Source organism: Solanum pennellii, chromosome 12, assembly GCF_001406875.1.
Source record: "Solanum pennellii chromosome 12, SPENNV200".
In the NCBI taxonomy this organism is placed as follows: domain Eukaryota; kingdom Viridiplantae; phylum Streptophyta; class Magnoliopsida; order Solanales; family Solanaceae; genus Solanum; species Solanum pennellii.
Window position 1 is genome coordinate 72,929,281 of NC_028648.1, and position 25,717 is coordinate 72,954,997.

Consider the following 25,717-nt stretch of genomic DNA (forward strand, 5'->3'; position numbering starts at 1 on the left):
GGGGGGGGGGGGGGGAGAGGAGGGGATGATTCAGCTATTTTCTCAAAACATTTCCTTAGAAATGTGTCATTCTTTATGGGACTGACTAAAAAGGAAAGTGACAAATTAGGACAGAGGAAGCAATAACTATGGGCATAAGATTGACGTTGGAGGCTAAATGTGGAAATTTCATATTCTCTACCAGTGCATAGATCTAAAAATATCTAACTGATAAACTAACAATATTTGCATGAAGATGCTGAGATGAACTCTCCTCATATAGCATCTGAATTTAATGAAAGGCTTACCAATGGCAGCAGTGATATTGGACGTAGTCAGAATTATGACATTTGGCGCGGACTTCAACTTGTCAAGCTGGGTCAACAGAGCGTTCACTACCTGACAAGTTATAGCATGAGTCAAAGGATAAAACAATATGCAGCTTAATACAAAAAACACATCAGTTCTTCAACAAAAAGAAATCTCAACAGGGTCTAAGTTTATTATTAATACAAAATATATTGGTACCCTGATAGAATCTGAAGGTTCAGAGCCAGACAAAGCAGCTTTTCTAGCAGCGGCGAGGCTTTCAACTTCATCTGTTAAATAAGGGCAAGGAGTTACTATGCTGAAAGATAATTAAATAGTTCATCACTATAACTGAATTCTTCAGTTATTATAATTCTCACCAATCAAAACAAATACCAGATTGGTTTCTTCCTCTACCATTTCTTCGATCTTCGAGAACAGCTTTGCAACCTAAGGTTGAAATACAAGTCTAAGTCACTTCATTGGAAATAAATAACTCACACAGCAATGGTGACACAGAATTGAGCAAATAAGACGAGCAAACATGCAAAGGGAAGAAGATAGAATAAATTTGGGAATTCTAATTCCTTTCAAGCCAAATTGGTTGCGTACAATAGACCCTTTTGTCCCGCCCTTCTATGGACTCGTGCATAAAGTAAGTTTTAGTGCACCTGGCCTCCCTTTTTTAATTGCAGTCAGACCAAACTAAAAATTGAAGGACCGAACACTAAATTAGGAGCCTATTTGAATGGTTTAAAGTATTCGGTTTATTTTTGTTATATTTGGCTTAAAAACAAGAGGTTAAAAGCACTTTTTTTTCTTACCCAACCACTACAGAAGTGTTTGTTTTGGCTTAAAAGCACCTAAAATAAGTCGATTCGAACAGTCTCTAGGTACAAAACATGGTGGGACAAATGGAGTCATCTCAACCATTGATAAATGATTTTCTGGTGCTTCTTATAGTCGTCCGATCATTTTCAACAGTTGTAGCATAAAGGATAATCTAAAATTATCCACAAGGGGCAATTTTGTAATTGAATAGATAGTACTAAAATTTGTTATTTCTTGCAATTTACTACAATAAAATTATATGGTAGTGGTAATCACACCTCTTCCGCAACCTTTGTAGAATTGTCGTTTCTAGGTAAAGGATTTGAAGATCACTTGCTCAAAAACAGTACAATAATGGACCAACTGAAAGACTTGCTTGGGTCAAAATAGATGCACAATGGTGTAGTCTTCTGTGGAATTCACTTGATCCTATGTTGTTAAATTTGTTTTGTAAGACTTGTTGCAAAGTGTTGAACTAAGCAAAAACATTGTATACAAATGATATACTACTCATCTACAAAGTTGTGTTAGATATTGTTCATCTACGATGAAATCAACAAGACATGGCAAGTTATTTGGGTCGGGTAGAATCTCAAAGGGATAAATTTGATTATCATATGCCTTGTACTACCAAATTAGATGATCAGGAGACACAAGGAGACAGGTTCTTCATGTCTTGGCTTTGATTGGGTTGTGAGCAGTTCTAACCTCAGTTCGTGACCAAATCCTTTCTAGCCCATATGTTCCTACCTTGGAAGAAGTATTTGCAAGATTATTGCGCATCACATCTGCACTACCAAAGGTAAATTCCTATGATGCATCTATCATGGTTGTCCAGTCCAAACTACCAATTTTCAAGGTGGATACAGAAAAGGAGAATGGTAAAATGGAGGAACAATAAACATTGCACATTGTAATAAGGGAGGACAATAAGAGGGGAAAGATTGCACTCTGTCCCATTTTATGTGACACCCTTTGACTTGACGGGGTATTTAAGAAAAAAATGAAAACTTTTAAAACTTGTAATCAAACAATCCTTAGATATTTGTGTAGCTGGAAATTATTTCATTAAGGGTAAAAGGAGAGTTCTAAAGTTAAATGATATCCAATTATAGTAAGGTGACATTTTTCTTGGGATGAACTAAAAATGAAAGGATGCCACATGAAATGGACAAAGGGAGTGTATGTTTAGTCAAATACTAATAATTAGAAGAATGAATAACAATAATTGTTATTTTTTGATAAAGTAAGATGTTGCATTAGAAAGGCATCATGGAGATGCAAATTACATACACAAAAATATGGTTAACTCTTGAGAACAAAAACACCTATTTAACTAGGGAGTTAACCACAAGCAAAAGAATGGCCGCTAAGCCATACTGAGGGAGCTAATGAAATCTAGGAGCGGTAATATATCATCTACATGGGATAAGTTGCCCCAATGGAAGAGACTAATAAGGCAAAAGGATTTCAAACTGCTAATTGGACAGAAATATATGGACAAAGAAATTAATTATTTTTACGATAAAGTGAAATATCAATGGTTTAGTGTCGCCTCTTTAGGAAATGCTCATTCATGAGGAAAAGTATGCCTTAGAGTGTTCACGATGAAACTAAAGTGCACATTAAGCAAGGCGAAGTGCTCAACGCGTTTTGAGCCTCACTTCAGGGCTTAAGTGCGCCTTTGATAACACTGTCTATTTTAATATTGAAAACAATTTTTTGAAATTGACAACAATCATTCTTAAAACCAAAGCAGCTCATGTGACTCTTATGTGTTGTGGAAAGACTAAAATGACAACATCATTTCAAGATGGAGGGCTGATTCAATTCCTCATGGGGGTGAATGAAACTTATGCTTCCATGAAGACAAATATCATCATGATTTCACCACTGCAGCACTGCCAAGTGTAAATCAGGCTTATTCCTTGCTAATCCAAAATGAAAAGCACTGTGAGATTCTTGTGAACTTGCAGTACCCAAGAGACTCCTCTTTATTGGCAACTAATCAGAACTACTGGAAAGAAGCTAGGAAATTTTGAATTCAAAAGAAAGAGTAACTTGTTTTGCTGTCACTGCAAAAACCTGGGCACAATGTTGATAAATGATATCGGATTATTGGATTAGTTTATGAAATCCAAGAGGTAGCAAGGACCTGTCGAGAGCAATGCAGTTCTTTAGTTGAAGGAAATGGTGAAAAACTCAATGTGACTGAAGCAGGGAACACAGAACAACAGCTCACTGAGGAGCAGTTCTCCTACTAGTGCAGCTTCTCCAACAAGTGAAGTTTGTACAGCCAGGATCTTCAAACTCCTTGTCAATGGTGCTACCTGTTCTGGTATAATCTTCACAAATTCAGTTTCTTCTTCTGTTTCCACAAAATCTATGTCCTAGATCTTAGATTCTAGAGTGCTAAAATATAGCCACTTATTCCTCAACCTTTTCTAAATTGATGCCTTTATCAAGTCAATATTGATGCCTTTATCAAGTCAATAAATGTCAAGTTCCTAATTTCACATGTAAGTCAAGGCAAGTCATCTTGGCAATGTGCCTATTTACTCTAATTTCATTCTCAAAAAATGTTGTCTCCTCCTTTAGGTTTAATTTGGTCTCAGTTCATAAACTTTGTAAATAGATGAACTGTCTCTTAATAATTTCTTATTGTGGATGGATGTTGCAGGCACCTTCAGTGAAGAGGGCTCACGACTTTGGTGACATTAAGGATGGCCTATATCAACACCAATCTCTACCCAGCCCAAGTTCTCACAAAACAAATATGTTTCCTTTTCTATTGTTTTTCAGTCTGGTTACCCTTCAATTTTGAGTTCAGTTTCATTTCCTGTAAAAGAAAATAACAATGCAAGGCTTTGGCACCTTAGTCTTCTTTTCTACTGTTTTTCAGCCTGGTTACTCTTTAATTTTGAGTTCAAATTCATCTTCTGAAATGAAGAATATCAATTCTATTCCATCTTTATTTGATTTTCATTATCCGTGTGATGTTTACCGAATAGCTAGACAAACTAAATTAGTTTTTCCTAATAGTAATTTCACCACTAAATCTGTTTTGAGATGATACACACTAACACCAGGGGGCCATACAAGAGTCCCACTCATAATGGTTATATATATTTCTTCACTATGGTTGATAAATTTTTTAGTGAGGCTTGAACTTATCTGTTAAGTATTAACAGCAATGCTTTCACAGTTTTAAATCATCTCTAGCCATGACATGGATATGGACAGTTCTAATGGCAAAAATCCACTTTTTGATATTTTTAGAATAGGAATATGTATATACAATCCTACTTAGAATAGGAATAGAAATCCTAATGTAGTGTCTATAAATAGAATGTCAATGTAATAATGTAGATATAAAATTCAATAATATTTTTTCCAATGTTTTTTTTGAAAGTGGTAACTTTTATTCTTTTCCAATATTTCTCACATAGTACTAAAGCATTAGTGAGAAAAATCTAGTGAGCAAACAAGTCACTGTACGTTAATTTCTGGTGGTTGTTGGTCTGATTTGTGTCAATTTTTCTTTTGGGGTCGTCCAGCAATTCCGACCAGACCCGTATTGTTTTTTACCAGATCCGATCGTCGTAATTAGAGTTTCGGCTATTTCAAGGCTCGGCAAATTTTCGGCAAGATATGAGTTTTCCGACAATTAAATTTCTACAATCAAGTGCTTCTTCTTGTTTGTTTGTTTTTTGAAAATGGTAACTTTGTCTATTCCTCAAAAGCCAGTACACTGATCAGTATTTACAACATGTACTTCAAATTCTACTATCTTTAACTAAATTGAGTCTAGTACATCAATTAAGGAAATAGTATCATTTGAATATAATTGATTACACCAAAAACATAGTAGCATAAGACAATTTAGTTTGACTTATTGCATACTATTCTCAACACTATCGAAAGCTCTAGAGTTCCTTTCCTTCCATATTGCCCACCATATGCTAGCGGGGACAATTCTCCATCTGTCTCTATTCTTGGATTGCTTTCCTGCTTCCTCCCAACTCTGAATTACTTCTGTGACTCTTGGTAGGCATGGTCCATGACATACCCTTAAGGCTCAGGAATAACCTCCATAGTTGACTTGTCATCTTGCAGTGTAGAAAGAGATGGTTAACTGTCTCAACAGTTTCCCCACAAAAGAAACATCTAGAACATAATGGTATCCCCCTTTTCTTTAAGTTGTTTTGAGTTAGTACAGCCTACTTGGCTAACAACCAAACAAAACATGCCACTTTGAGTGGAATTTTTGACTTCCAGATTCCTCTCCATGGCCAGTGACTTTGAGGTTGCTTGGTGTGGTTCAACCAGTTGTATGCACAGCCCACCTTAAAGCTGCCCTTTCGATTGCCTTTCCACCACAAAATGTCCTGACCTCCTTCCAGTCCATTAAATTGCCCAATGGTGTTGAAAAAATCTGCTACCCTTTGAATCTCCCAATCATTTAATTGTCTTCTAAAGATAAAGTTCAACCTTGAGGAGTCCAGTGATCTACTATAGTCTTCTGTTGGTGAGATACCAGAGAGTATATATCAGGATACAAGGCCTCTAGCCTACCTGCCTCATACCAAGCATCTTTCCAGAATTCTGTTTTCTCTCCATTCCTCACTTTGATTTGGGTTAGCCTTAAACTCGGACCACAGAGATCTAATGGATCTCCATACACTAACCCCATATGATGTAGTCACTTCTTTGGTCATCCAGTTATCTTCCTCTTCATATTTAGCTTTAATGACTTCCTTCCAGTAGGTCTGCTCTCCATTGTTGAGCTTCCATAACCATTTCATCATAAGGACTTTGCTTTGATTCAGCAAATTCCTTATTCTGAGACCTCCATGCTTCTTTCCCACTATCACAACATCCCATTTAACCAAGTTGTAGCCTTTCCTCTCACTGTTTCCTTGCCAAAGAAATTTTCTTTTGATTTTATCCAACCTAGTGATTACACTTTTGGGAATTGGAAACACTGACATCATATAGGTTGGTAGTGAATCAAGAACAGAATCAATCAAGGTCAACCTACCACCTCCAACCCCTGGAGAGATATTGTGATTTCCATCTTGCTAACTTCATTTCACATTTCTCAACCACATTGTTCCATATTTCATATGACTGAGATTTGGCCCCAAAAGGCATCCCAAGATATGATGTAGGCAGTGCTCCAATTTCCCGTCCCAGAACCGCATTTAATGCTTCTATGTTGTGTACTTCATTAATTGGATAGAGGTGGTTTTTCCACCAATTAATGTGTAGACCATAGAACCCTTCAAACAACACTAGGATCACCCTCAACATCTTTAGTTGGCCTTCATCGGCATCACATAATATCAATGTGTCATCCGCGTATTGTAGATGAGCAATTTCCACATTATCAACTTCCGGTCTGCTGACTTCAAAACCTCTAAGTCATCCCCTAACTTAAGCTGATTTGATCATATTGTTCAGCCCTTCCATAGCAAGTAGGAAAAGGAAAGGAGACAAAGGGTCTCCCTGCCTTAGTCCCCTCTTTGCACTAAAGAAACCAACAGGGGATCCATTTACAAGTACTGAGAATCTCACAGTAGCGATACAATGTCTGATCAATTGGATCTACTTCCTCCCGAATCCAATCTCCCCATTGTGGTCACAAGATATTCCTTATTAACATGGTCATAGGCTTTCTCCATGTCTAGCTTACAAAGTATTCCTGGTTTCTTTTGCTTTTGTCTGGAATCCACTGCCTCATTAGCTATCAACACTGCATCCATGATTTGTCTTCCTTGGATAAAATTCATTTGTCGGGAATCCACAAATTTAGCTATTACCCTTTTCATTCTCTCTGTCAGAACTTTAGCAAAAAGCCTATAGATGCTGCCTATTAAGCTGATGCGTCTGAAATCACTCAATTCCTTAGCACCCTTCTTCTTTGGGATGAGAGTAATAAATGTTGCATTCGAACTTCTTTCAAACACTTCCTGCTCATACAAGTTTTGGAAAGCTTTCATGACGTCCTCCTTTACCACCTCCCAACATTTAAGAAAAAACCCATGGTGAATGCATCAGGCCCAGGTGCTTTATCAATTGCACACATTTTCAGACATTTTAGGACTTCACTCTCCTCAAAGTTCCTCTGCAGATTCTCCTTTTCCTCCTCTGTTAATCCGGGACAATTTGCATCAATATAGGCAGGTCTCCATTTAGTAGTTTCAATATATAGCTTCTTGTAGAAGTCTACTATCTCTCCTTCAATTTTTGCAGGATCTTGGGTTAGTTCTCCTTGGATCACTAGTTCATCAAGGTGGTTGTACCTCTTGTGTGCATTGGCTATTTTGTGGAAGAACTTGGTGTTCTTATCCCCCTCTTTTAACCATCGCGATCTTGATTTTTGTCTCTATGCAATTTCTTCATATTTGAGCAATTCCTTGAACTCTAGTAATCTAGAATTCTTCCTTGTCACCTCATCCTATGTTAGTGCTCTACCCTTAGTAGCTTCGTCAAAAACAGCCAGCTCTTTAAGTAAGTTCCTTCATTTAGCTCCCAGGTTCGCTTGATCACTCCTGCTCCAGACCTTAAGCTTTTCTTTTAATGCCTTAAGTTTTGAAGCAAGTATGAAATCCGGTCTCCCAGAGAAGCTGATAGTGTCCCACCATTCTTCGATTCTGTTTGTGAACCCATCTGTTTCTAACCACCAGTTTTCAAACTTGAAATAATTTTTGTTTTGGTTCCACACTCCCCAAGCAATGCAATAGGATTGTGGTTTGATTCGAGCCTTTGTAAAGCTATCTGTTTGATGTTGTTGAAGATTTCATCCCATTCTTTTGATTTTAGAATCCTATCAATTCTGGAGGCAATGTCTTGATTGTCTCCTTTAAACCAAGTATACTGACCATTCTCTAGTTGAGTGTCAAGCAACTTCAGATCTTCTATGAAATCTGAAAATTCTCTCATGTCATTTGTTTTTCTCAAACAGTTTCTCTTCTCTGAGATGAACCTCAACACACTGAAATCTCCACACACAGCCCAAGGCCCTTCTATTAAACCCCTTATCGCCCTTATTTCCTCCCAAACAAGCCTTCTTTCTACACAACAGTTGGGGGCATACACCCCTGTAATGTGACAACTGAAATTTCGAAGTTGAGCTTCAAATTTGCAAGCTATAGTGTAGATGTCAGTCTCCAGAATATCCCCCTCTACTGTCCCACAACATTGAAATTCCCCCTCTAGTCCCACTAGCTTCCTAACATGCATATTTAACCCATCTCCCTCCCCAAATTTGCCTAATCTCCTCTATCACATCCCCCTCTAACTTTTTTTCTTGCAAACAAATGATGTCTGCATTCCATCCCCCCATAACACTTTTGACTAATCTTCTCTTATCCTTATTATTCAGTCCCCTTACATTCCATGTAACCAATTTCAGCTTCATTAATCACTAATGAGCAAGTTTCTCCCCATACCCCTGGTTCCACTATTTTTAAATTTCACATCAAAGCTTACTAGACTTTTTAACTCTTGGGAACCTTTGCATCTTGTTTTCTTGCATACAGCCTCTACTTCCATTCTTCTGGCTTGTCTTGAGTTGTCTACTTGAAGTAGTAGCTCCAAGGCCTCCTCTTCATGGCCCTGGAAGTCAACACCCAAAACTTTACCCAACTTGATCAAGTTTTGTCGTACCCAGTTTGAAGTCTCCCTCTCCTTATTTCTTTTTTCTTCTTGCTGTTGAATTTGCAGCGGTTGTGGTTCCTCAATCTCCCAGTCCTTTATAAGATTGATCGAATGATTATCCTCCTCCTTTTCTGAAATCTCCCCCCTTAGTTCATTATCAGCAGTCTCTATTAATTGGCGTTGAGATTCGATAATTGATTCCCCGACCATGTTTGCCATCTCCTCCTCTGCATGGGCAATTTGATTCAAAATCTGTGTGGTTGTTCTTTCTATTTCTTGATTGTATTGCAGCTCTGGGAGTTCTATGAAATTAACACTGTTATGTGGTATTGGGCTTTTACAAGTTATGTCATTAAAAATGACTTGACTTGAAAAGTCAGGCCCATTCTTGTAAAGTTTCCTCTTTTTATTGGGTTGTTGATGGCCTAAAGTTTCTCCCTCAATTAAATAAGATGCGTGCCCCACGTGTGGCCCCCTCTCTCTTCTTTTTACAACTGTATCCACTTGTTCCTCTGATACAAAATCCTTAAACTGCTGGGATTGTACTTTTCCACATGCTTTACTACTGACTTTACCACAACCTTTACCACCTTCAGACTGTTGTGTAAAGGCATGTACCGGGTAATTATGTGCTCTATCTTCTCCATGTGCTCTATCTTCTCCGGTGACTCTATTTTCAGTTTGCAAAGATTCCAGTTGTAATTCTACTCTTACTTGGCACTCAACCCATATTGGAAAGTGGAATATTACTCCATTTCTGGAGATTGAAACTTCTTTGGGAATGTTTCCATCATTTGCAACCAGAATTCTTGCCCACTTCATATGATTTCTTAGTTCTGTTTCCTCTTCTGTGACCACCCAACCTCCACATAAGTTTACGATTTCTTGAAATACTCTCTCCGACCATAGGTGAAGGGGGATTTCAACAATTCTGATCCATGTTTCCATCTTCAGAGTATTATTGGGGAGACAACCCACCATCAAATTCCACCATTCAAGATTGAATTTGGATTCTTCCAGTTCCACTGCCCTTGGAGAGTTTGTTCTGCCATGTTTACGTTAGGGAACTCAAATAGAAACATATCTCTATACATTTCAGAGATGTTAACTCCAAATTCCTTTTTCCAGAGTGTTGATGACCATATTCTTATCTCAGGCAAAGTTGGCTTTTCCTACCTCTGTCCTTCCAGATGACCTACTAGGCATCTTTCTAGAAGCCCATTCTTTGGTCTTCAGCATGTGTGTGGACTTCAATAATGCTAGCATTGTTCATAATCTCTGCCTCCTTTATAGTCTCTGATTGCCATTTACTATCCTTAACTGCCTTTGCATAAGGGTAGTTGGCTTTAGTTAATTTAGGAGGTCCTGGCACTTCCATTCTTTTAGAGCATTTAATGAACCTTTCAATTTTAAATGCTATGTCATGCCATCCCGCATTCAAGGCTAATTATGGGACCAGTATGGACCTACCCCCATTATTGATGGAAATGATACTTATAAATCTTCCATGTTCATTATGTTTCCTAGTGCAGAAATGCTCCGCCTCTTTTTCTGCAGTTTTCCATCTTTTGATCGCTGGAAGCTTCTCTGAGAGTGAAGCAGATCCATTCCATGTTTACATCGCATGCTTGTGTGCGGTGCGAATTGGGTTCTTGTTTAGACACTCAACATTCAGCCAGCATCTATTTCATCAAACAATATTTTGCAACAGTTTCATCATTTAATGTTGAATATTGATATATGAGCAGGGTTGTTACATAAATAACTTGGTTACTCCATCTTGTCAAAGATATCTCGATAAATACTTCACTCCCTACTCTAACAGTCAGGCAGCGCTTCATATTGCTCAAAATTCAGTATTCCACTAGCAAACTAAGCATGTCGATTAGATTGTCACTTTGTTAGACAAATATTTCTCTCTGACTTGATTTCTTTCTTTGTTCCTTCTTCATAACTTGCAGATTTGTTCGGAACGCCCGTTTTCGAGCCAACCCACAATTCAACTCTCGGCAAATTAGGATTGCCCCTCTTCCCTCCAACTTGAGGGATCACGCATCATACACAGAATCGAGCAAACAAGAAAAGCAGAGAAGGAAAAAGGAGAAGATAGAAGATATTACAAATTCTAATTCCATTCAACCAAACTAAAAAAATGGACCTAACACTAAACTGAGTACAAAGCATGCTTGGACAAACAGAGCCATCTCAAACCATTGATCAAATATTTGTTGGAGCCTCTTATAGCCGCTGAACATTTTCAGTTGGTAGCAGCATAATGGATATTCTAAAATCATCCAAGAGGGACAACTTTGTAGTAAGATAAATCGTACTACAGTTTGTTACTTCTTGTTTAGTATAGGTAGGACAGATAGTATATGTTTTTGTATTTTTTTATAACAAGGGAAACCCGTTGCCACTACCCTTTAGATGCGCACAGGGTAAAAAACTCACTCTTATGCAATAACTCGCAAACCACATAGGAGAGGTAAACTGCACTAGACAATAAAAATAACACTTATCTATTTGAAAAGGATTCAACTTATAATTTTCCATTTTACAATGGGGTGCTTTTACAGCCATAGAAATCTCACAACATATTTTGGGAATAACTTGGGTAATACCTAGTTCTACTAAGGCACGACTGATCAATTGGTGGAGTATCGAGAACAATGGTGAGGAGAAGAATTGGTGGAAGATCATTCATTCTTGCATTTGGTGGAGTGCGTAAAGAAAAGAATGGCAGACATTTTGAAGGCACTAGCAGTTCTATCCAAAAAATTAGGCTGAATTGTCTTAGCTTGATCTTTATTTGGTATAAACAGAATATGGGCACGAAGTAGGACTTCGTAGATTTTTTTTTATAACAAGGGAAACCCACAGCCGCTACCACCAATTGGATGCGCACAGGGTAAAATCTCCGTTTTTATGCAATAGCTCGCAAACCACATAGGAGAGGTAACCCGTACCAAGGCTCGACCCTGAAGGCAAATCCCTTGCTTTCGCTAGCAAGGGTTTCAAACTTGAGAACTCCAACATGGAAGCTCAAACCACTGGGTCACCCCAAACGGTAGTAGGACTTAGTAGATTTAATTGGCAATGTATAATTCTATAGGGCTCTGGGCAGGAGTTTAAGCACCCTTTTGATGCTAGTAAAATTTACAACTTAGCAGCTTTTTCTAGGTGGCTAAGTTCTTATTGAATATAATTGTTACTTGTCTAAAAAAATCTCACGACATACTTAAGACTACATCCAAAAGTCTTTCTACATTTCTTAAACTCATGCACAGTAAAATGCCCTCACATTAATTAAAACGATGGGAATAATAGTTCAAGAAGTATTCTATTCAGAGACGTTATGGATATTTACAATTAGCGATCCCACTATCCTTTTTGAAGAAAAATTTTGGCACTATCAAAGACACCTTGACCGGTATAATTGATTGTTTGACAATATTTGCCAAATATGCAGCCCATGCAAGACAAGGATGACCAAGACAATAAGTTAAGAGATACAACTTAATATGAAAACTTGAGCATATAAAGAGTCGCTTGGGTGGAGGGACCAAGAAAATAACTGTTACATGACAAATGTAGCATTTAGTTGGTTATAAGAAAAGGAATTTCGTGATTAACTAATGTAGTGTTTGGTTGGTTGTCTTAATACCCGCATTAGGAATCTACGAATTAGTTTATGTCGGATAGAATGTGAAATAAAAACACATGTATTAGCAATACGAGGCGAAAAGAATTTAAGTTAAAACTGCGCTTAAAGTACCTTAGGTAGCAATCAAGTTACCCTTTTCTCCAAAAAAAATAATAAAGTACCTTAGGTAGCAATCCCTACATTATTCACAACAGCATAAAAGTCCCTACAACATTTTATTTTATTTTTTGAAACTGATAAAAATCCCTACGACATTATTCATCCCATAACAAAGCCTTCATTCTCATTTATTGTAAGAACAATTCCTACATGATAATCCCCGACATAACTAATAGAAGAAGGTGCCCTTATTGTATTGTCAGCTTGGCTCTTATGTTTGTATGTTAAACAATCAATGATCTTGACCACTGTTCACTCTCTCACCAATTGCACATGTAGACTCCATTGTTGCAATTATTCGAGCATCATTAGGAAGTATGAACGTGAAATATATGATTTCAAACCCTGAAGTCAAATTGACAATGAATTAGGCAACATATCCTATGGTGGAGTTCAAAGTTGAAAAAGAAATCCTATCATTTTAAGTATCGAAACAAAATCCGCAAATATCCAATACAGTTAACCAACAATTCCAAACTCTAGTTGTGTGCTCTTCAAATTCGTTGTCCTCCACGGACTCAGTCGCTGCCAAATGGCAGAAAAAGCATTAAAAACATATAAGACAATATAAAGAATATATTTCGATTGGTTTCAGCAGTGTGAAGACTTATAGTCTGTAACTTCTACATTTGGCAAGTGCTCCGTTGGGCTATGATGTCGAAAAGGCTTTTCTTCATGATTAAATGTAATTGAGAAATCATATTGTTGACACCCAATTTTGCCATCAGCTATTTAATTAATTTTTAAACTTCTTAAATTTCAAACAATTTGAAGTTATTATTTTGAAAAAATTAAAAATACATTTGAAATCATTTTCAATGCAATTTTTCTATTTTTTCTTTAAAGTTTCAACTTTTGTTTTGAATAAGTATTTAGAAAGTCATGTTTACCAAAAATAGAGTTTCAATTAAGTACGTATCTTATTTCCTTTAAAACTGATCACAATTTAATAAAAGATATTTCTCTTTGAAATAATTATTTTATGTTGTCGAAGTTAAGAAGCTTAAACAATTAATTAGATTCATAATGTATCTCGTTTCCATTTCATCAAATTTGAAACTAAAACAATTTGAATTAATGAAATATAAGACCAAGGGACCTTCTCCTTTTGATATCCAATTGGACCATTAACTTGATGAGCCCAAAGATCCATTTTCAGCCCCTTTGCAATGACTCAGCCCACTACTCTTTTAAAATACCCGACCCGCTCCAGATGCATACAATACACCAAACACCCCTGTGACTTCGTTCTTGTTCTTCCAGCATCCAGCTTGAACCAGACGACCCAAACCCAGAAAACTCGCGTCTAGCAGCGACCCAGCCCAGAATCGTGAGGCCCATCTCGCTGCATCATCCTCTACTATCTCCCATATTCTTTCTGTATGCAAATCGTACAAACGAGACAGGTGTCACGATCTTGATACCTCAATCGTCCTTCTCAAGAATCAAGCGTTAAAATCCTTTTCGCGTTGGATTAGTACTAGAATTGTACACCTTCCAGCTGTGTAACCTTATTCACTCCAGAAAATTTGAAATTTTAGTTTTTCCCACGTCAATCCAGACCCCTTTTTCTTCTCCATTTCCCCCCTTATAAATAGACTTCTCTTGACTGCTTATAAGGGACGATTTTTGAGACCTGAGAGTGCCCCTAAAAGGTTTGGGAATTCTCATGCTCAATAGTTTAAAATTGTGCGGTTGTTCGAGTTGAAGGAGGTGGACTCGTCTTCGTCAAACTCGTCGTCCAGTTTGCTGCCTGGAAGGAGGTAAATTCTTTTTTTAGCTTTGTTTAATTCCTAGTTCTTCTTTGTGTTCTGTTGTTGCATTGTTAGCATTATGTGTTATTAGCTTTGTTTTAGTTTTCATGTGTTAGGTTTTGGTTTGACATTTTAGTAATTAATAATGTTTCTCTTGTTCCTACTGTTTTATTTACTGTTAGTTGTAAATTTTCCTAGCTTTTTTGATGTTCTATTCGTGTTGCTCTCCTGATTTGGTCTTAAATATTAATGTTCATCTTGGTCCTTATGCTTGTTCCTGTAATGATAAGCATTCGATTTCGTGTTTATACAACTGATTCATAGAAATATCAAATATATTAGTTCAGGTTCTCTGTTAAGTGTTGTTGCTTTGAAATTTTTTTTCTAGTGTTCTCTTTGGTCTTAGTGTCATTGTTCATGCTTCTTCATAATTGATATTTGTCCCACTGTTTATTTGCTTCTAACATGTGTTTTGGTATGGTTTAGAGTACATTTCAGCAACAGTTGGTTTAAGTGACTCCTAAAGTTATGAGCCTTTTTTGTGTTGGTTCGGAAATGTGTCTTTATTTAGCTTAAAGTCAATGTTGTTCTTGGTTGCTGCATATGCTCTCACAATTTGTTATTGTAGACTTGGAGGCTGTTTAAAGTTCTCCTTTCGTATCTGTTTGAGCCTTTATTTCGTTGGTTATGCTTGTTGTAGTTTAATTCTCTTCTCATTTAAGTTGCGTTACTACTTTGCCATGAGCATGAAGGAATTTCTTTTAGTTCAAATTTGTTTCCAGGAGACTAATTGGTATTAGCATTGGCTGTTCATTTTATCCATTTGTTGTTGTCACCTGTAAAAAATATTTCCAGTAAGCTTATGAATGTGTGTTTAGTTCCACTTAGTTGCTGACCAACTTCGGCTTACATTAAATTGTGATTTTATTGAATCTGTTTCTCATAATGAGGTAAATGTATTAGCCTATTAGGATTGATAGTTGTACTCCTTGATTTCGTTTATTTACATGTTAAATTAGTATCAACCCCCTTCTTGATTAGTTACTAATTCTTCTTCGTTTTCTTTGCATGAAATCTCCCCTTCGAGTCCATTGGACTCCACCATCTCTTGCATTGTCCTCTCATCGAGTCGATCTCCAAGCCCTTCAGAGGAAAGCTTAATATTATTGGGTTAAAAACTCAATAAGACAGCAGTAGCAGTGGAGCAGTAGCAGTGGTTTATAGTGGCTGGAAAATAAAAATGGGACTCAAAAGAACCCAATTTGAACTTAGCAGCATTAACAATAGTCCAAAGGGCTGGGAAATAAAAAATCGGACTTTAAAAAGTCTAATTTGAGCACAGCAGCAGCTGCCAAATAAAGGCCGAAAGTTGGGCAAAAAGCCTAGTTTTCTCTTATCTTGTTATTGTTATATTGTCTAGTTTGGTTTCTCTTTTTCTCTTATCATTGTGTGTTGTGATCGTTAACTTTTTTATTTATTTATTGTTAAGCTAGATGAATCCTTGGGAGAAATAATTTTATTTTGTATTCAAGTTTAAATTCACAAACTCGTTTAAAGTTAGGTAATCTAAGCTTCAAGACTAACTTGAGAATTATCCATATTCTGTCATAGTCAGTATTTAGCTTTCAAATCAACGTCTAAGTGATTGTGTCGATTATTAGACTCAAAAATTTGACTCGGATCAATTGTTAAGTTAGAATTTTACTTTCGTCACATTAATATTTGGATTATTTCATTATTTGGGATAATACAAATGTACAAGTATCAAAAGATTTCTCATTTTTCAAAATTAAATTAATAAATAAGATTTTTCAAGTAATCTACGTTTTCTTTTAAAAATAGCCAAACTTTTAAATCAGTCGGTAAACCACGTGATAGCGAATTCACTAAGATGCCTAAACCCTTCCTTAGAGAATTAGTTGAACCCTTACCCGACTCTGATTTATTTAAATGTTTTCTTTCAAAAAGTTCCCTTTGAAATGGTTTTCTTATTTTTTCCTAAAAAAATAAGTGGCGACTCCCTAAAATTGTAATTTTTCCAATAACTTAACAAAATTGCCAAAGTTGCGAAATCATTTAAAAACTTTTTAGTTTTCGAAATCGGGTCGTAACACATATCATAATCAAGTAAAGGAAATTCCTATTGGTCTGATCAATGCCTAAAGCAGAATCTCCAATCCCCAGCACGGTATCCCTTTCCAACAAACTAAATTAGTCTTAAATTGTGTAGGTTCGAAGTGTGGATTTCATATTCATTTCCAAGTCTAAGCTTGACTTACTAATGTAGAGAGTTGTCAAGGATGATATCATGAACATTTCTACTCAAAAAAGTAGTTCATTACTTAATCAGAACATTGACTATACAAGAGCTGAATAGTTATCTCAGAGTGTACTGTGAAACGTACCAGCTTGCCACTTTCAGAAAACCATTTACTGAACAATGAATGTGCATTGACTTCGACCAATTGGCTCCTTGGGTATCTGATTTATGAGAGTATTATTCAACAGGAATAAGAGGTCAGCAAAGTATCCAAGTGCTGAGACATCCAGTAAAGTATTAGTTTTGTACAAACCTAAAGCTAAAACGTATGGAAAGTTTTTGTGCTAATGCTTTGCATAAAGATGTCTTTCCTGTTCCTGGAGGTCCATGCAGAAGAATAATGCTACAAACAATTAGAAAATTGATCAGTGAGATAACTGGATACTGAAAGGTATTCATGATTTTCCTAAGGAGATTGGGGACATTACCCAAGTTTTAGACAGTTTATGAGGGGTATAGGTGATAGATCGTTATTATTTTTCCCTCTATACTACTGATGTAATTACTACTGAAATACACCAAAACACACCATTGGTGTATTTCTTGTTTATACTACATGTTAACCTGTTCAGAAAAAAAACATAACTGGTTACTGAATGCAGGAAAAAATAAACACAATTGAGGAAAGCTCAGTTTTGATACATCTATAAGATTATAAAGGTTATACAAAAGAGAATTGTAAGGGAGAAGAAACCACAAAATCAGGTACTACTCTGCCCGAATACATAATTCACGTTCACAGACGTAGATTTGATCAATTTTCAGTTCAACAATGGACATTAATTTTTCAAATAAATTCTTGATCTAGAAACTAGCAAAAAGTGCTATTAACTACGAATATTTACTTAAAAGGAACGAAATAGATCACGTTCAAAGAAAATATGGTTGACTCTTAGGTCAAACAAAATAGAATGTAGTTATGAGCAGCAATATTATCTGACAGCAACATGCATTCAACATGCTTCAAAATGTCTGCAATTAATCTAGTTCTTTCACAAATCTTGGCATATTCAGAAGACTACTAAAAGTTCTTTTTCTTCCCAAGAGGAAAAGATTCACAAAATATAAACAATGCATTCAGGAATAATAAAAAAAAGTTCAAAATAAAACCACTTAAGTTTAATTCTCAATTTTTTAGAGTGTTAGAACTGAAATATGAACAAGAATAATATATACAATACTACTGAGAATAAAAATAGTATATAGAATCCTACTTAGAAAAGGATTGTATTGTAGTGCCCTAGTAGGAGTAAATGTACTGTCTACAAATAGGATCTCAAAGTAATAATGTAGATACAACAATTCAATAATATTTTTCTCCTATATTTTTCACATGGTATCAGAGTCTCTACAATCTTGTTAGAGAATCAAAGAGCTTCCACCAAAAGTTGGGTCATCCTGTATCTTTTCGGTGACTATTTTCTCATATCTTATTTGTGTAGCACCATCCCATCATTACGGTGACTAGTTTTTCAATTTTAATATGTGTAACATCGTGTCATCTTTCCGGTGACTACTTTTTCATATTTAATTTGTGTAACACTTGTACCATCTTTATGGTGACTACTTCTTTTCCATATTTGATTTGCATAGCACCCGTGCATGCATCTCTCTAGAGTACTTTTCATATTTAATTTGTGTAGTATCGTGGATTTTTCTGAACTACTTTCTCATATCTGAATTGCATAGGACTGTGTGTCTTCCTGGTGACTCCTTAGATTTGATTTGCATAGTTCTATTCGTCATTTCTGTGACTCCTCAAATCTGATTTTCATAGAGTTGTGTCACCATCCCGTCTCAACCCATATAATTTCTCCTTCTCTTAAGTAGGGTCATACCGTCAAATAGCATATATTCATTTCTTTCTATCTATGGTTGTCATTTTCCGTTGGTCTTTTAACTAATTGGACATTAAGAAATGTTTTTTTTCATGATGATCTCGAGCAAGAAATCTATCTGGAGCAATTATCTGGTTTTGTTGCTAGGGCCAGTGTTATGAAAGGCGCTCGCCTTTCGCCTTTGGTGACAATGCGACGCAAGGCAAGGTGATGTGTCGTCGCCCATCTCCAACGAGGCGATGCGACTTTAGTAAGGAGAAAGACGACATGGCGTGACAGGGCGATAGGCGTCACCCATTTTTTTAATTATTTCTTAAAAAGTCTGATTTAATAATTGAAAGCCAAAATTAGGGTTTCTTCGGATGACACTATCATCTTTTGTGAACCTACAACATGACAAATTCGCTACATCAGAGTGATTTTGGTTTCATTTGAAGCATTGAAAAGTAAACTGGGGAAAAGTAGTCTCATAAATGAGGTCCCTCAGATCCAGCAACTAGCAAATATATTGGGATGCAGAGTGGAGCATTTTCCTACCATATATCTGGGCATGCCCCTCGGTAGCAAACACAAAACAACGGATATGGAATGGTATTCTTGTGAAGACTTGAAAAAAACTTGCTAGATGGAAGGCACAATACCTATCCCTAGGTGATAGATTGATCCTCATAAATTATGTTCTAGACTCTTTGTCAACCTATGTCATGCCCTTATTTCTAATCCATGCAGAGGTGGTGAGAAAACTAGACAAGCTTAGAAGAAACGTTCAGTGGAAAGCAATAAAAAGGGAAAGGGTTATAACTTAGTCAACTAGAAGAATGTACTTCTTAGCAAAGACAAAGGGGGTATATGGATCAGAAATTTGAGGTTGCAAAACAAAAGTCTTTTTATAAAATGGTTGTAGAGATACAGTGAGGAAGATGTCGCTCTTAAAAGGAGGTTATAGTAGCAAAATATGGAGAACTAAACCCCTAGTGTACAGAAATCACCTGAACCATATGGGGTGGGGGTATGGAGGACAATCAGGGACCTATAGTCACAAATGAAAGGAAATATGTATATCAAGGTGGGTAATGGAAACAAAACTAAATTTTGGAAAGATGTCTTGATAGACCGAACCTCTCTTAGGGAACTTTTTCCCACATTTATTTCTACTCCATGAGAACCTTAATGCTAGAGTTAGTGATTGTTGGACAGAACAGGGATGGGACATATCTTTAAGAAGACTACTTAATAATTGGGAGGTGGAGTGGCAGCGCTACTGGGAAAACTAGTTGGAATGATTATAACTACAACAACAGACAAGATCCTGTGGAAACATAGTAAGGATGGAGTCTTCTTAGTCAACAATGCCTACAAAAGAGGACTAAAGGGGATGACAGGGGACCAAAATATAATTGGAATTACTTTTAGAAGAGTGACAATCCTACAAAAGTAAAGTGTTTAACCTGATTAGTGATAAATAGACCATGTTTAACAGAAAAAGATATACAGAAGAAAGGCAGGCAGGCAGTTGGTCCCTAGGTGTATTTTGTGCAACTTAACAGGGAAAACAAATAACCATCTCTTCCTGCATTTTCATTTTAATGCTCAAATTTGGAAACTAGACAATGTCAAATTTGGAAACTATTTCTCAACATCACAAGCATGAACTAGACAATGTCAGAACATACATCAGATATTTTGAGCTGCTGGATTAGGAGGGGGGCAGTAAGAGTCAAAAGAGATGGTGGAAGCTAATACCATCATGTATATGGTGGTTAGTCTGGAAATAAAGAAATGAAAGATGTTTTAAAGATAGATCCAATTTCATCCACAAATTTAAATGGGATTGTATAGTATCTATACTTTTTTGGTGTTAAACAGCTTTGTATAGACGATATAGATCATATTATAGATTTGATAGGAAATCTATAATTATCCCTTTTTGGAGGTAGCCATGAATACTGAAGAATTTAACCTTACCAGATTCAAAAAAAGTCGTGATGAAGAGGATGTTGATCTTTGTAAAGATATGACATTTGGGTCTAACTCAAACCCAAAAGATAGCTCACAAGGGAAGTATTGCCCAAATTCATATAGAAAGACCACCCGTCCATTTCCTAACCAATGTGAGACTTTTACCCACTCTAAAACTCCTTCAAACCTAGGCTCGACTGGAGCGTGGATCGGGAGCCCAAACGGGTATAGACCTGACACTATACCATGAAAAGATATGACACTTGGCCTAACTCAACCTCAAATGTTAGCTCATGAGGGAGAATAGCCCAAGTCCATATAAAAAGATCACTAGTCCATTCCCTAATCAATGCAAGACTTTTACCCACTCCAACATTCTTCAAGATTTGGATAATCTTGAAGAATAGGCTTTTAGAGTTCTAGTATTGCTTGTCAATTATCTTTTGAATTATTGAGTTATTCAAATTCTAGACTTTAGTATCTACTATTAGTTTTTGAATTGAAATATTTGCTAAATGCTAATATATGTTATTGCTACTATGATTTGGATATTTATATATGCAATTAAAATTTAAAAAATTTGATATTAATTAGCGCCTTAATTCAATAAGGTAAGCGCATCACTGCTCATCTCGCTTCATGGCGAGTCAGGCCCTTGTCGCCTTTTGTCGTCCACAACACTGCTAGGGAGGAGTCTGGTAGTCTTCTATGTCAATTGTGTAAATCAGTCTATGCACTGAAACAGTCTTCTCAAGATTCGTTTGGGAAGTCCAACTCTGTACTTTTATCACTTTGTATTTTATCGACATTATGCATCAAATACAATATTTCATGAGAAGGCCAAGCACATTGAGATTGATTGGCATTATGCATCAAATCCAGTATTTCATGAAAAGACAAACACATTGAGATTAACTATCAATTATGTGAAGTCGAGTGATCAACTTGCAGATATATCATCAAGTCCCTCATTGGTCCCCCTTAATTACATTGTAACAAGCTAGGTACCTATGATTTGTATGCACCAACTTGCGAGGGAGTGTTAGAATAGGAATAGGAAAACGAATAATATATACAACACTACTTAGAATAGGAATAGGAACAAAAATAGTACATAAAATCCTATTTAGAAAAGGATTGTATGTTAGTGTCCTAGTTGGAAAAGGAGTCTAATGTAGTGTCTATAAATAGGATCTCAATATTATTATTTTTTTGAGAATGGTAACAAAAATAGGATCTCAATATAATAATATAGATACAACAATTCAATGATATTTTTCTCCTATATTTCTCACACAAAGAATAACAAACAACTACTTTATAGCTAGAAATTGAATTTCTAGAGTCTATAGGAAACCCCTTCACATTTCTTGCCCATGATACTGATATAATCACCTCATTAGCCAAAAATGTGAAGGCTAGTGAAATCATCAGATTAGGCATTACTATTTCATTTTGCTCTTCTTTTTCACTATCTACAACCATCATCCCATGATTCCTTTTTTTGTTTATTTTAGCTTTGTTGTGTCTATTTGGGTAAGTCCAAAAGAAAGAAAAAAGTCAGATCCCACATTTAAGAAGAAAGTCACCAACATATCAGTATCATTTCCAATCATTTTCTTCTTGGAAGAGATAAAAGTCATGATTACGTTGTAGTCATTTTTCATGGAAAACATTTTCCTTCATATCGAACACACCCTGGATCTAATTATTTTTTATCAAAGGCATTTATCTTTCTTATAAGGTAAAGAATCTTACTGATTGGCAAAACCCCTGATAAGCAAGCAGTAAAGTAAAAGCAGAGAGCTATAGCAAAGCTTTTTTACCATGGTCTTATGTGTTCAACATGCTGGTTAGAGCAGACACAGATGAAAAAAGTGAGAACTGAAAATGCACTCAAAATATAAAACCATATCTAGCCAACTGTGTTATTACCACACATTGAGTCCAAATGTTAAAGCGGGCTGGTTAAATCGACAAAATGCTGATCTTTTTCAACAATGAAACTTCAGACTGTTGTCAAGTTAAAATATAACTCTCTTTATGCATCCACAAAGGAGTAAGTTCTCTCTATGAAACGCAAAGTAAACCTATAAAGCTACTAATCTGTATATTGTTTTATTAGCGCTTCTGTGATTTAAGCAAATTTTAAGCAAACACAATGATACATCTAGTGTGGCAACATCATATTCAAAATTCAGATCTGAAACACTCACGATGAGAGATCGACTAAATGGAAATTTCACAATTGTTTGCTCACAATTTGAAGTGTGACCTTGTATTCTTTGCCCACATTCATAGTTGCTAGAGTGCCTTGTACTCTTTGCTCACAATTTAAATTTTATTATTGTAAACTAAAGACCAGCTTCGGTCTAACAAATCTTTAAAGTAATTTTTTCTTTCACTGGCACTCTAGCAACTTATTTTGTTGCTTTCTCTTATTTTCTCACCTTTGCTCTCGCACTCTTTCCTGGTTTCTTGCTTACTTGAGCACACTTACAACTTAAATGGACTACCTCTTTTTATGGGTGGTAACGGAAGGATCTAGGGAGAGTATTTAGTACTCTCTTCTGCAATGTTATCAACTATCTAGTTCTAGAATTACACTTCCTACTTATTTCTAGAGTTGTTCTTTCTAAGATCTTTCTGGACTTCTCACACAACAACTTTCATTCTAGATTCTCCATTTTTTGGGAGATTAAGTTGGTGATTACTTTTAACAGTATGCAGGGCATTTTACAGAGACCTGTCTTTGCACACTACTACTACATAATCCTAATTTCCTCCAATTGCCTAGAGTACATAAAATGGAACTAAGCTTCAATGAGAACTGGTGATTGGAAATCACCAAGCAAAGAATACAAGGCACAGTAAAATACCACAATCAGACACGAGGTTGACGGGCACAGCTTGACATGATAAAATATTTGTGAATTCGGTCAACAAGTTTCTTACCGATTCCAGGATACAAGGAAGGAATTTACTCTCTTTTCAGTGAAAAGCAAAGCACTTGCAGCATATCGCAACAATCTTTGCTTGAGACCAGATTCGTATATTAAGCTGTAGAAATAAAAAGATAAATCACATCTGGGTTCCTTGAAGAAATCTAGGTTCTTTTCAGCCAGCAAGTGACACACCTTTCCCACATTCCATTAAATTCTTTTGCAGGAAGAATCCATTCATTAAATGTAGAAAGCTGTCCATCCCCACTTAATTCTTCACATGGTCCTTCCTCGCTAAGCTGACAAAGGAAATGTCCAATTCAAATTCAAATAGCAGAGGAGTCATAAAATTGAACAAATCAACTGTAAAAAATTAGGTGTAAAGTGTTGGGTATGCTCAATTGCTCACTCCACCTCCAATTACTCCTCGTTTCTTTTTTACTTATTTCCTCTCTTTTCTTCTTTTCATTTGTTTACTTGGAGAAGATTTATGAACAACAAGACATCAAATAACCCTTTCATAGAAACAGTTAAATATAATGATAACTACAACAATGGAACAGATGGAACTTATGTTACATTGGGCTCAGGTAGGAGTACCAAATTCAGTTTCAATACTTGATCAAAATTTTAGCAACTTCTAGTGTTTCCTGTAGAATCCTTTAGGGTTTATCTGTCCAGCTAGGGTAGGAAACAGGAATGCCAAGAGGGCTTGGGACTTTTGAGTAACATAACTTTAGTAACAGAAGCAGACCTGAAATACATGAACAACTGGTTTTACTTGCCAGAATAGAAGGATATCTCGGTTCTCCAGCCAGACATCTACAAGAGCAAAAATGTGGCAGTGCATTATACCCAAGGGTAAGCTTGGTAAACATTACCTTGCTTCTTTTTGCTACACTAACGGAGTCTATAGAGACAAAAGATTATATACCTGTGTCACACACACATATGTGTAGCACATTTTCAGCAAGAAAGAGATCATCAATCGGAACTGGAATTGGACCATCCACATAGCTCATACTCCTTTTTTCCAGCATTCTGTACAAGATGATTTGCCCATATAACCAAAACATAATTTTGAATGAGATATTGAGTAACAAGTAAAGTAACTTTTAGTCATAAATGTCACCAAATAAAAGAGCATGTGCGTTAACAATTCCCAGAGAAGTCAAATGCAAAAAAAAACAATAGAAACTATGCTTCAACCCCAAACTAGTTAGTAGTTGGGTTGGCCATATGAGTACTCACCATCCAATTCGCTCTATTAGGGCCAATTTAAACTGGAATATTCAGTAATTGGGGGTTTTCTAACAGTAGAAGCTCACTATATTTGCTAGTCAACAAATCAAATTTGGCATTTAATTGCATGGAAACAGCCACATGGTATACACCAACTGTCCTCTTACCCCCTACGGGCCAAGGGGCACTTTGTATATACTTCAAGGGTTGCTTAACTTAGATAGAAATGTTGAAAATTGCATACCTCTCAACGGATAACCTAACATCATCAATACGAGCTGTACTTGAAGGCTTCAAGCAAACTTCAACTACAATTACAAAATTGAAATGTTTCAGCTCTAAAAGATTATAAAATAATGTCAGAAATGTATAATATTGTGGAGTACCTGAAACGAGCACTTTTTCTTCAGGTAATGTGGGTGATGGCAATGGAGAAGGGTCACCGTTTTGCTCGCTGGTGTTGACTTCAGCAGAGTTGACCATGGAGATTTCCATTGGAGCACTCATTTTGTTGTGACAAATTTGGCTAAAATGTTTTTTACTATATAAATGCAGAAATGGAAAATGAAAGAAGAATTGGCAAACCCTAGGAGGAATTCTTTCTTAAAGTAAAAAGAGCCCGGGAATGAAATATATAAACAATGTAGGATTGTTTGGTAAGAACATTTCAATTATTTTAGTTATTAGTGTATACTTGCCCGCGCATTTTGCGGTTACTTAATTGTAACGACCTGTTTAGTCGTTTTGAGCAGCAGATTTATTTCTGGAAAAACTGGCTAAGATTACGGACATCACGACGGACCGTCATAGGCACGACGGCCCGTCACAGATGTCTCGTTTCAGCATACTTAGAATTCTGAAATTGGGTACTGAAAACGACTCTCTGTAATCTGTGACGGACCTGCAGGACGTGCCGTCACATCCACGATGAGCCGTCGTAAGCTCCCGTTGCAAAACACTTCAACTCTTGAGAAATTGGTACGGGAAACGAGTCTCTGACCGTCAGGACGGAGGTGCAGGACGGACCGTCACAGGTGTGACGGGCCGTCACAGTCCAC

The 25,717-nt window shown here is 36.5% G+C and overlaps 1 protein-coding gene across 1 annotated transcript in view; it reads right to left on the minus strand.

Annotated features, from left to right (window-relative positions):
- The window catches only part of LOC107007632 (pachytene checkpoint protein 2 homolog), a 38,096-nt gene extending 12,832 nt beyond the window's left edge, over nt 1-25,264 (minus strand). The window contains exons 1-11 of the mRNA XM_015206322.2: nt 25,046-25,264; nt 24,904-24,967; nt 24,352-24,458; nt 24,172-24,239; nt 23,613-23,716; nt 23,431-23,535; nt 16,932-17,021; nt 16,764-16,839; nt 669-738; nt 508-578; nt 288-378 (exon numbers count right to left, since the gene is read on the minus strand). Coding sequence (XP_015061808.1) covers nt 288-378; nt 508-578; nt 669-738; nt 16,764-16,839; nt 16,932-17,021; nt 23,431-23,535; nt 23,613-23,716; nt 24,172-24,239; nt 24,352-24,458; nt 24,904-24,967; nt 25,046-25,166 — 967 coding nt within the window. The 5' untranslated portion in view covers nt 25,167-25,264. The remainder of the gene's footprint in view (nt 1-287; nt 379-507; nt 579-668; nt 739-16,763; nt 16,840-16,931; nt 17,022-23,430; nt 23,536-23,612; nt 23,717-24,171; nt 24,240-24,351; nt 24,459-24,903; nt 24,968-25,045) is intronic.
- Between the last annotated feature and the right edge of the window lie 453 nt (nt 25,265-25,717).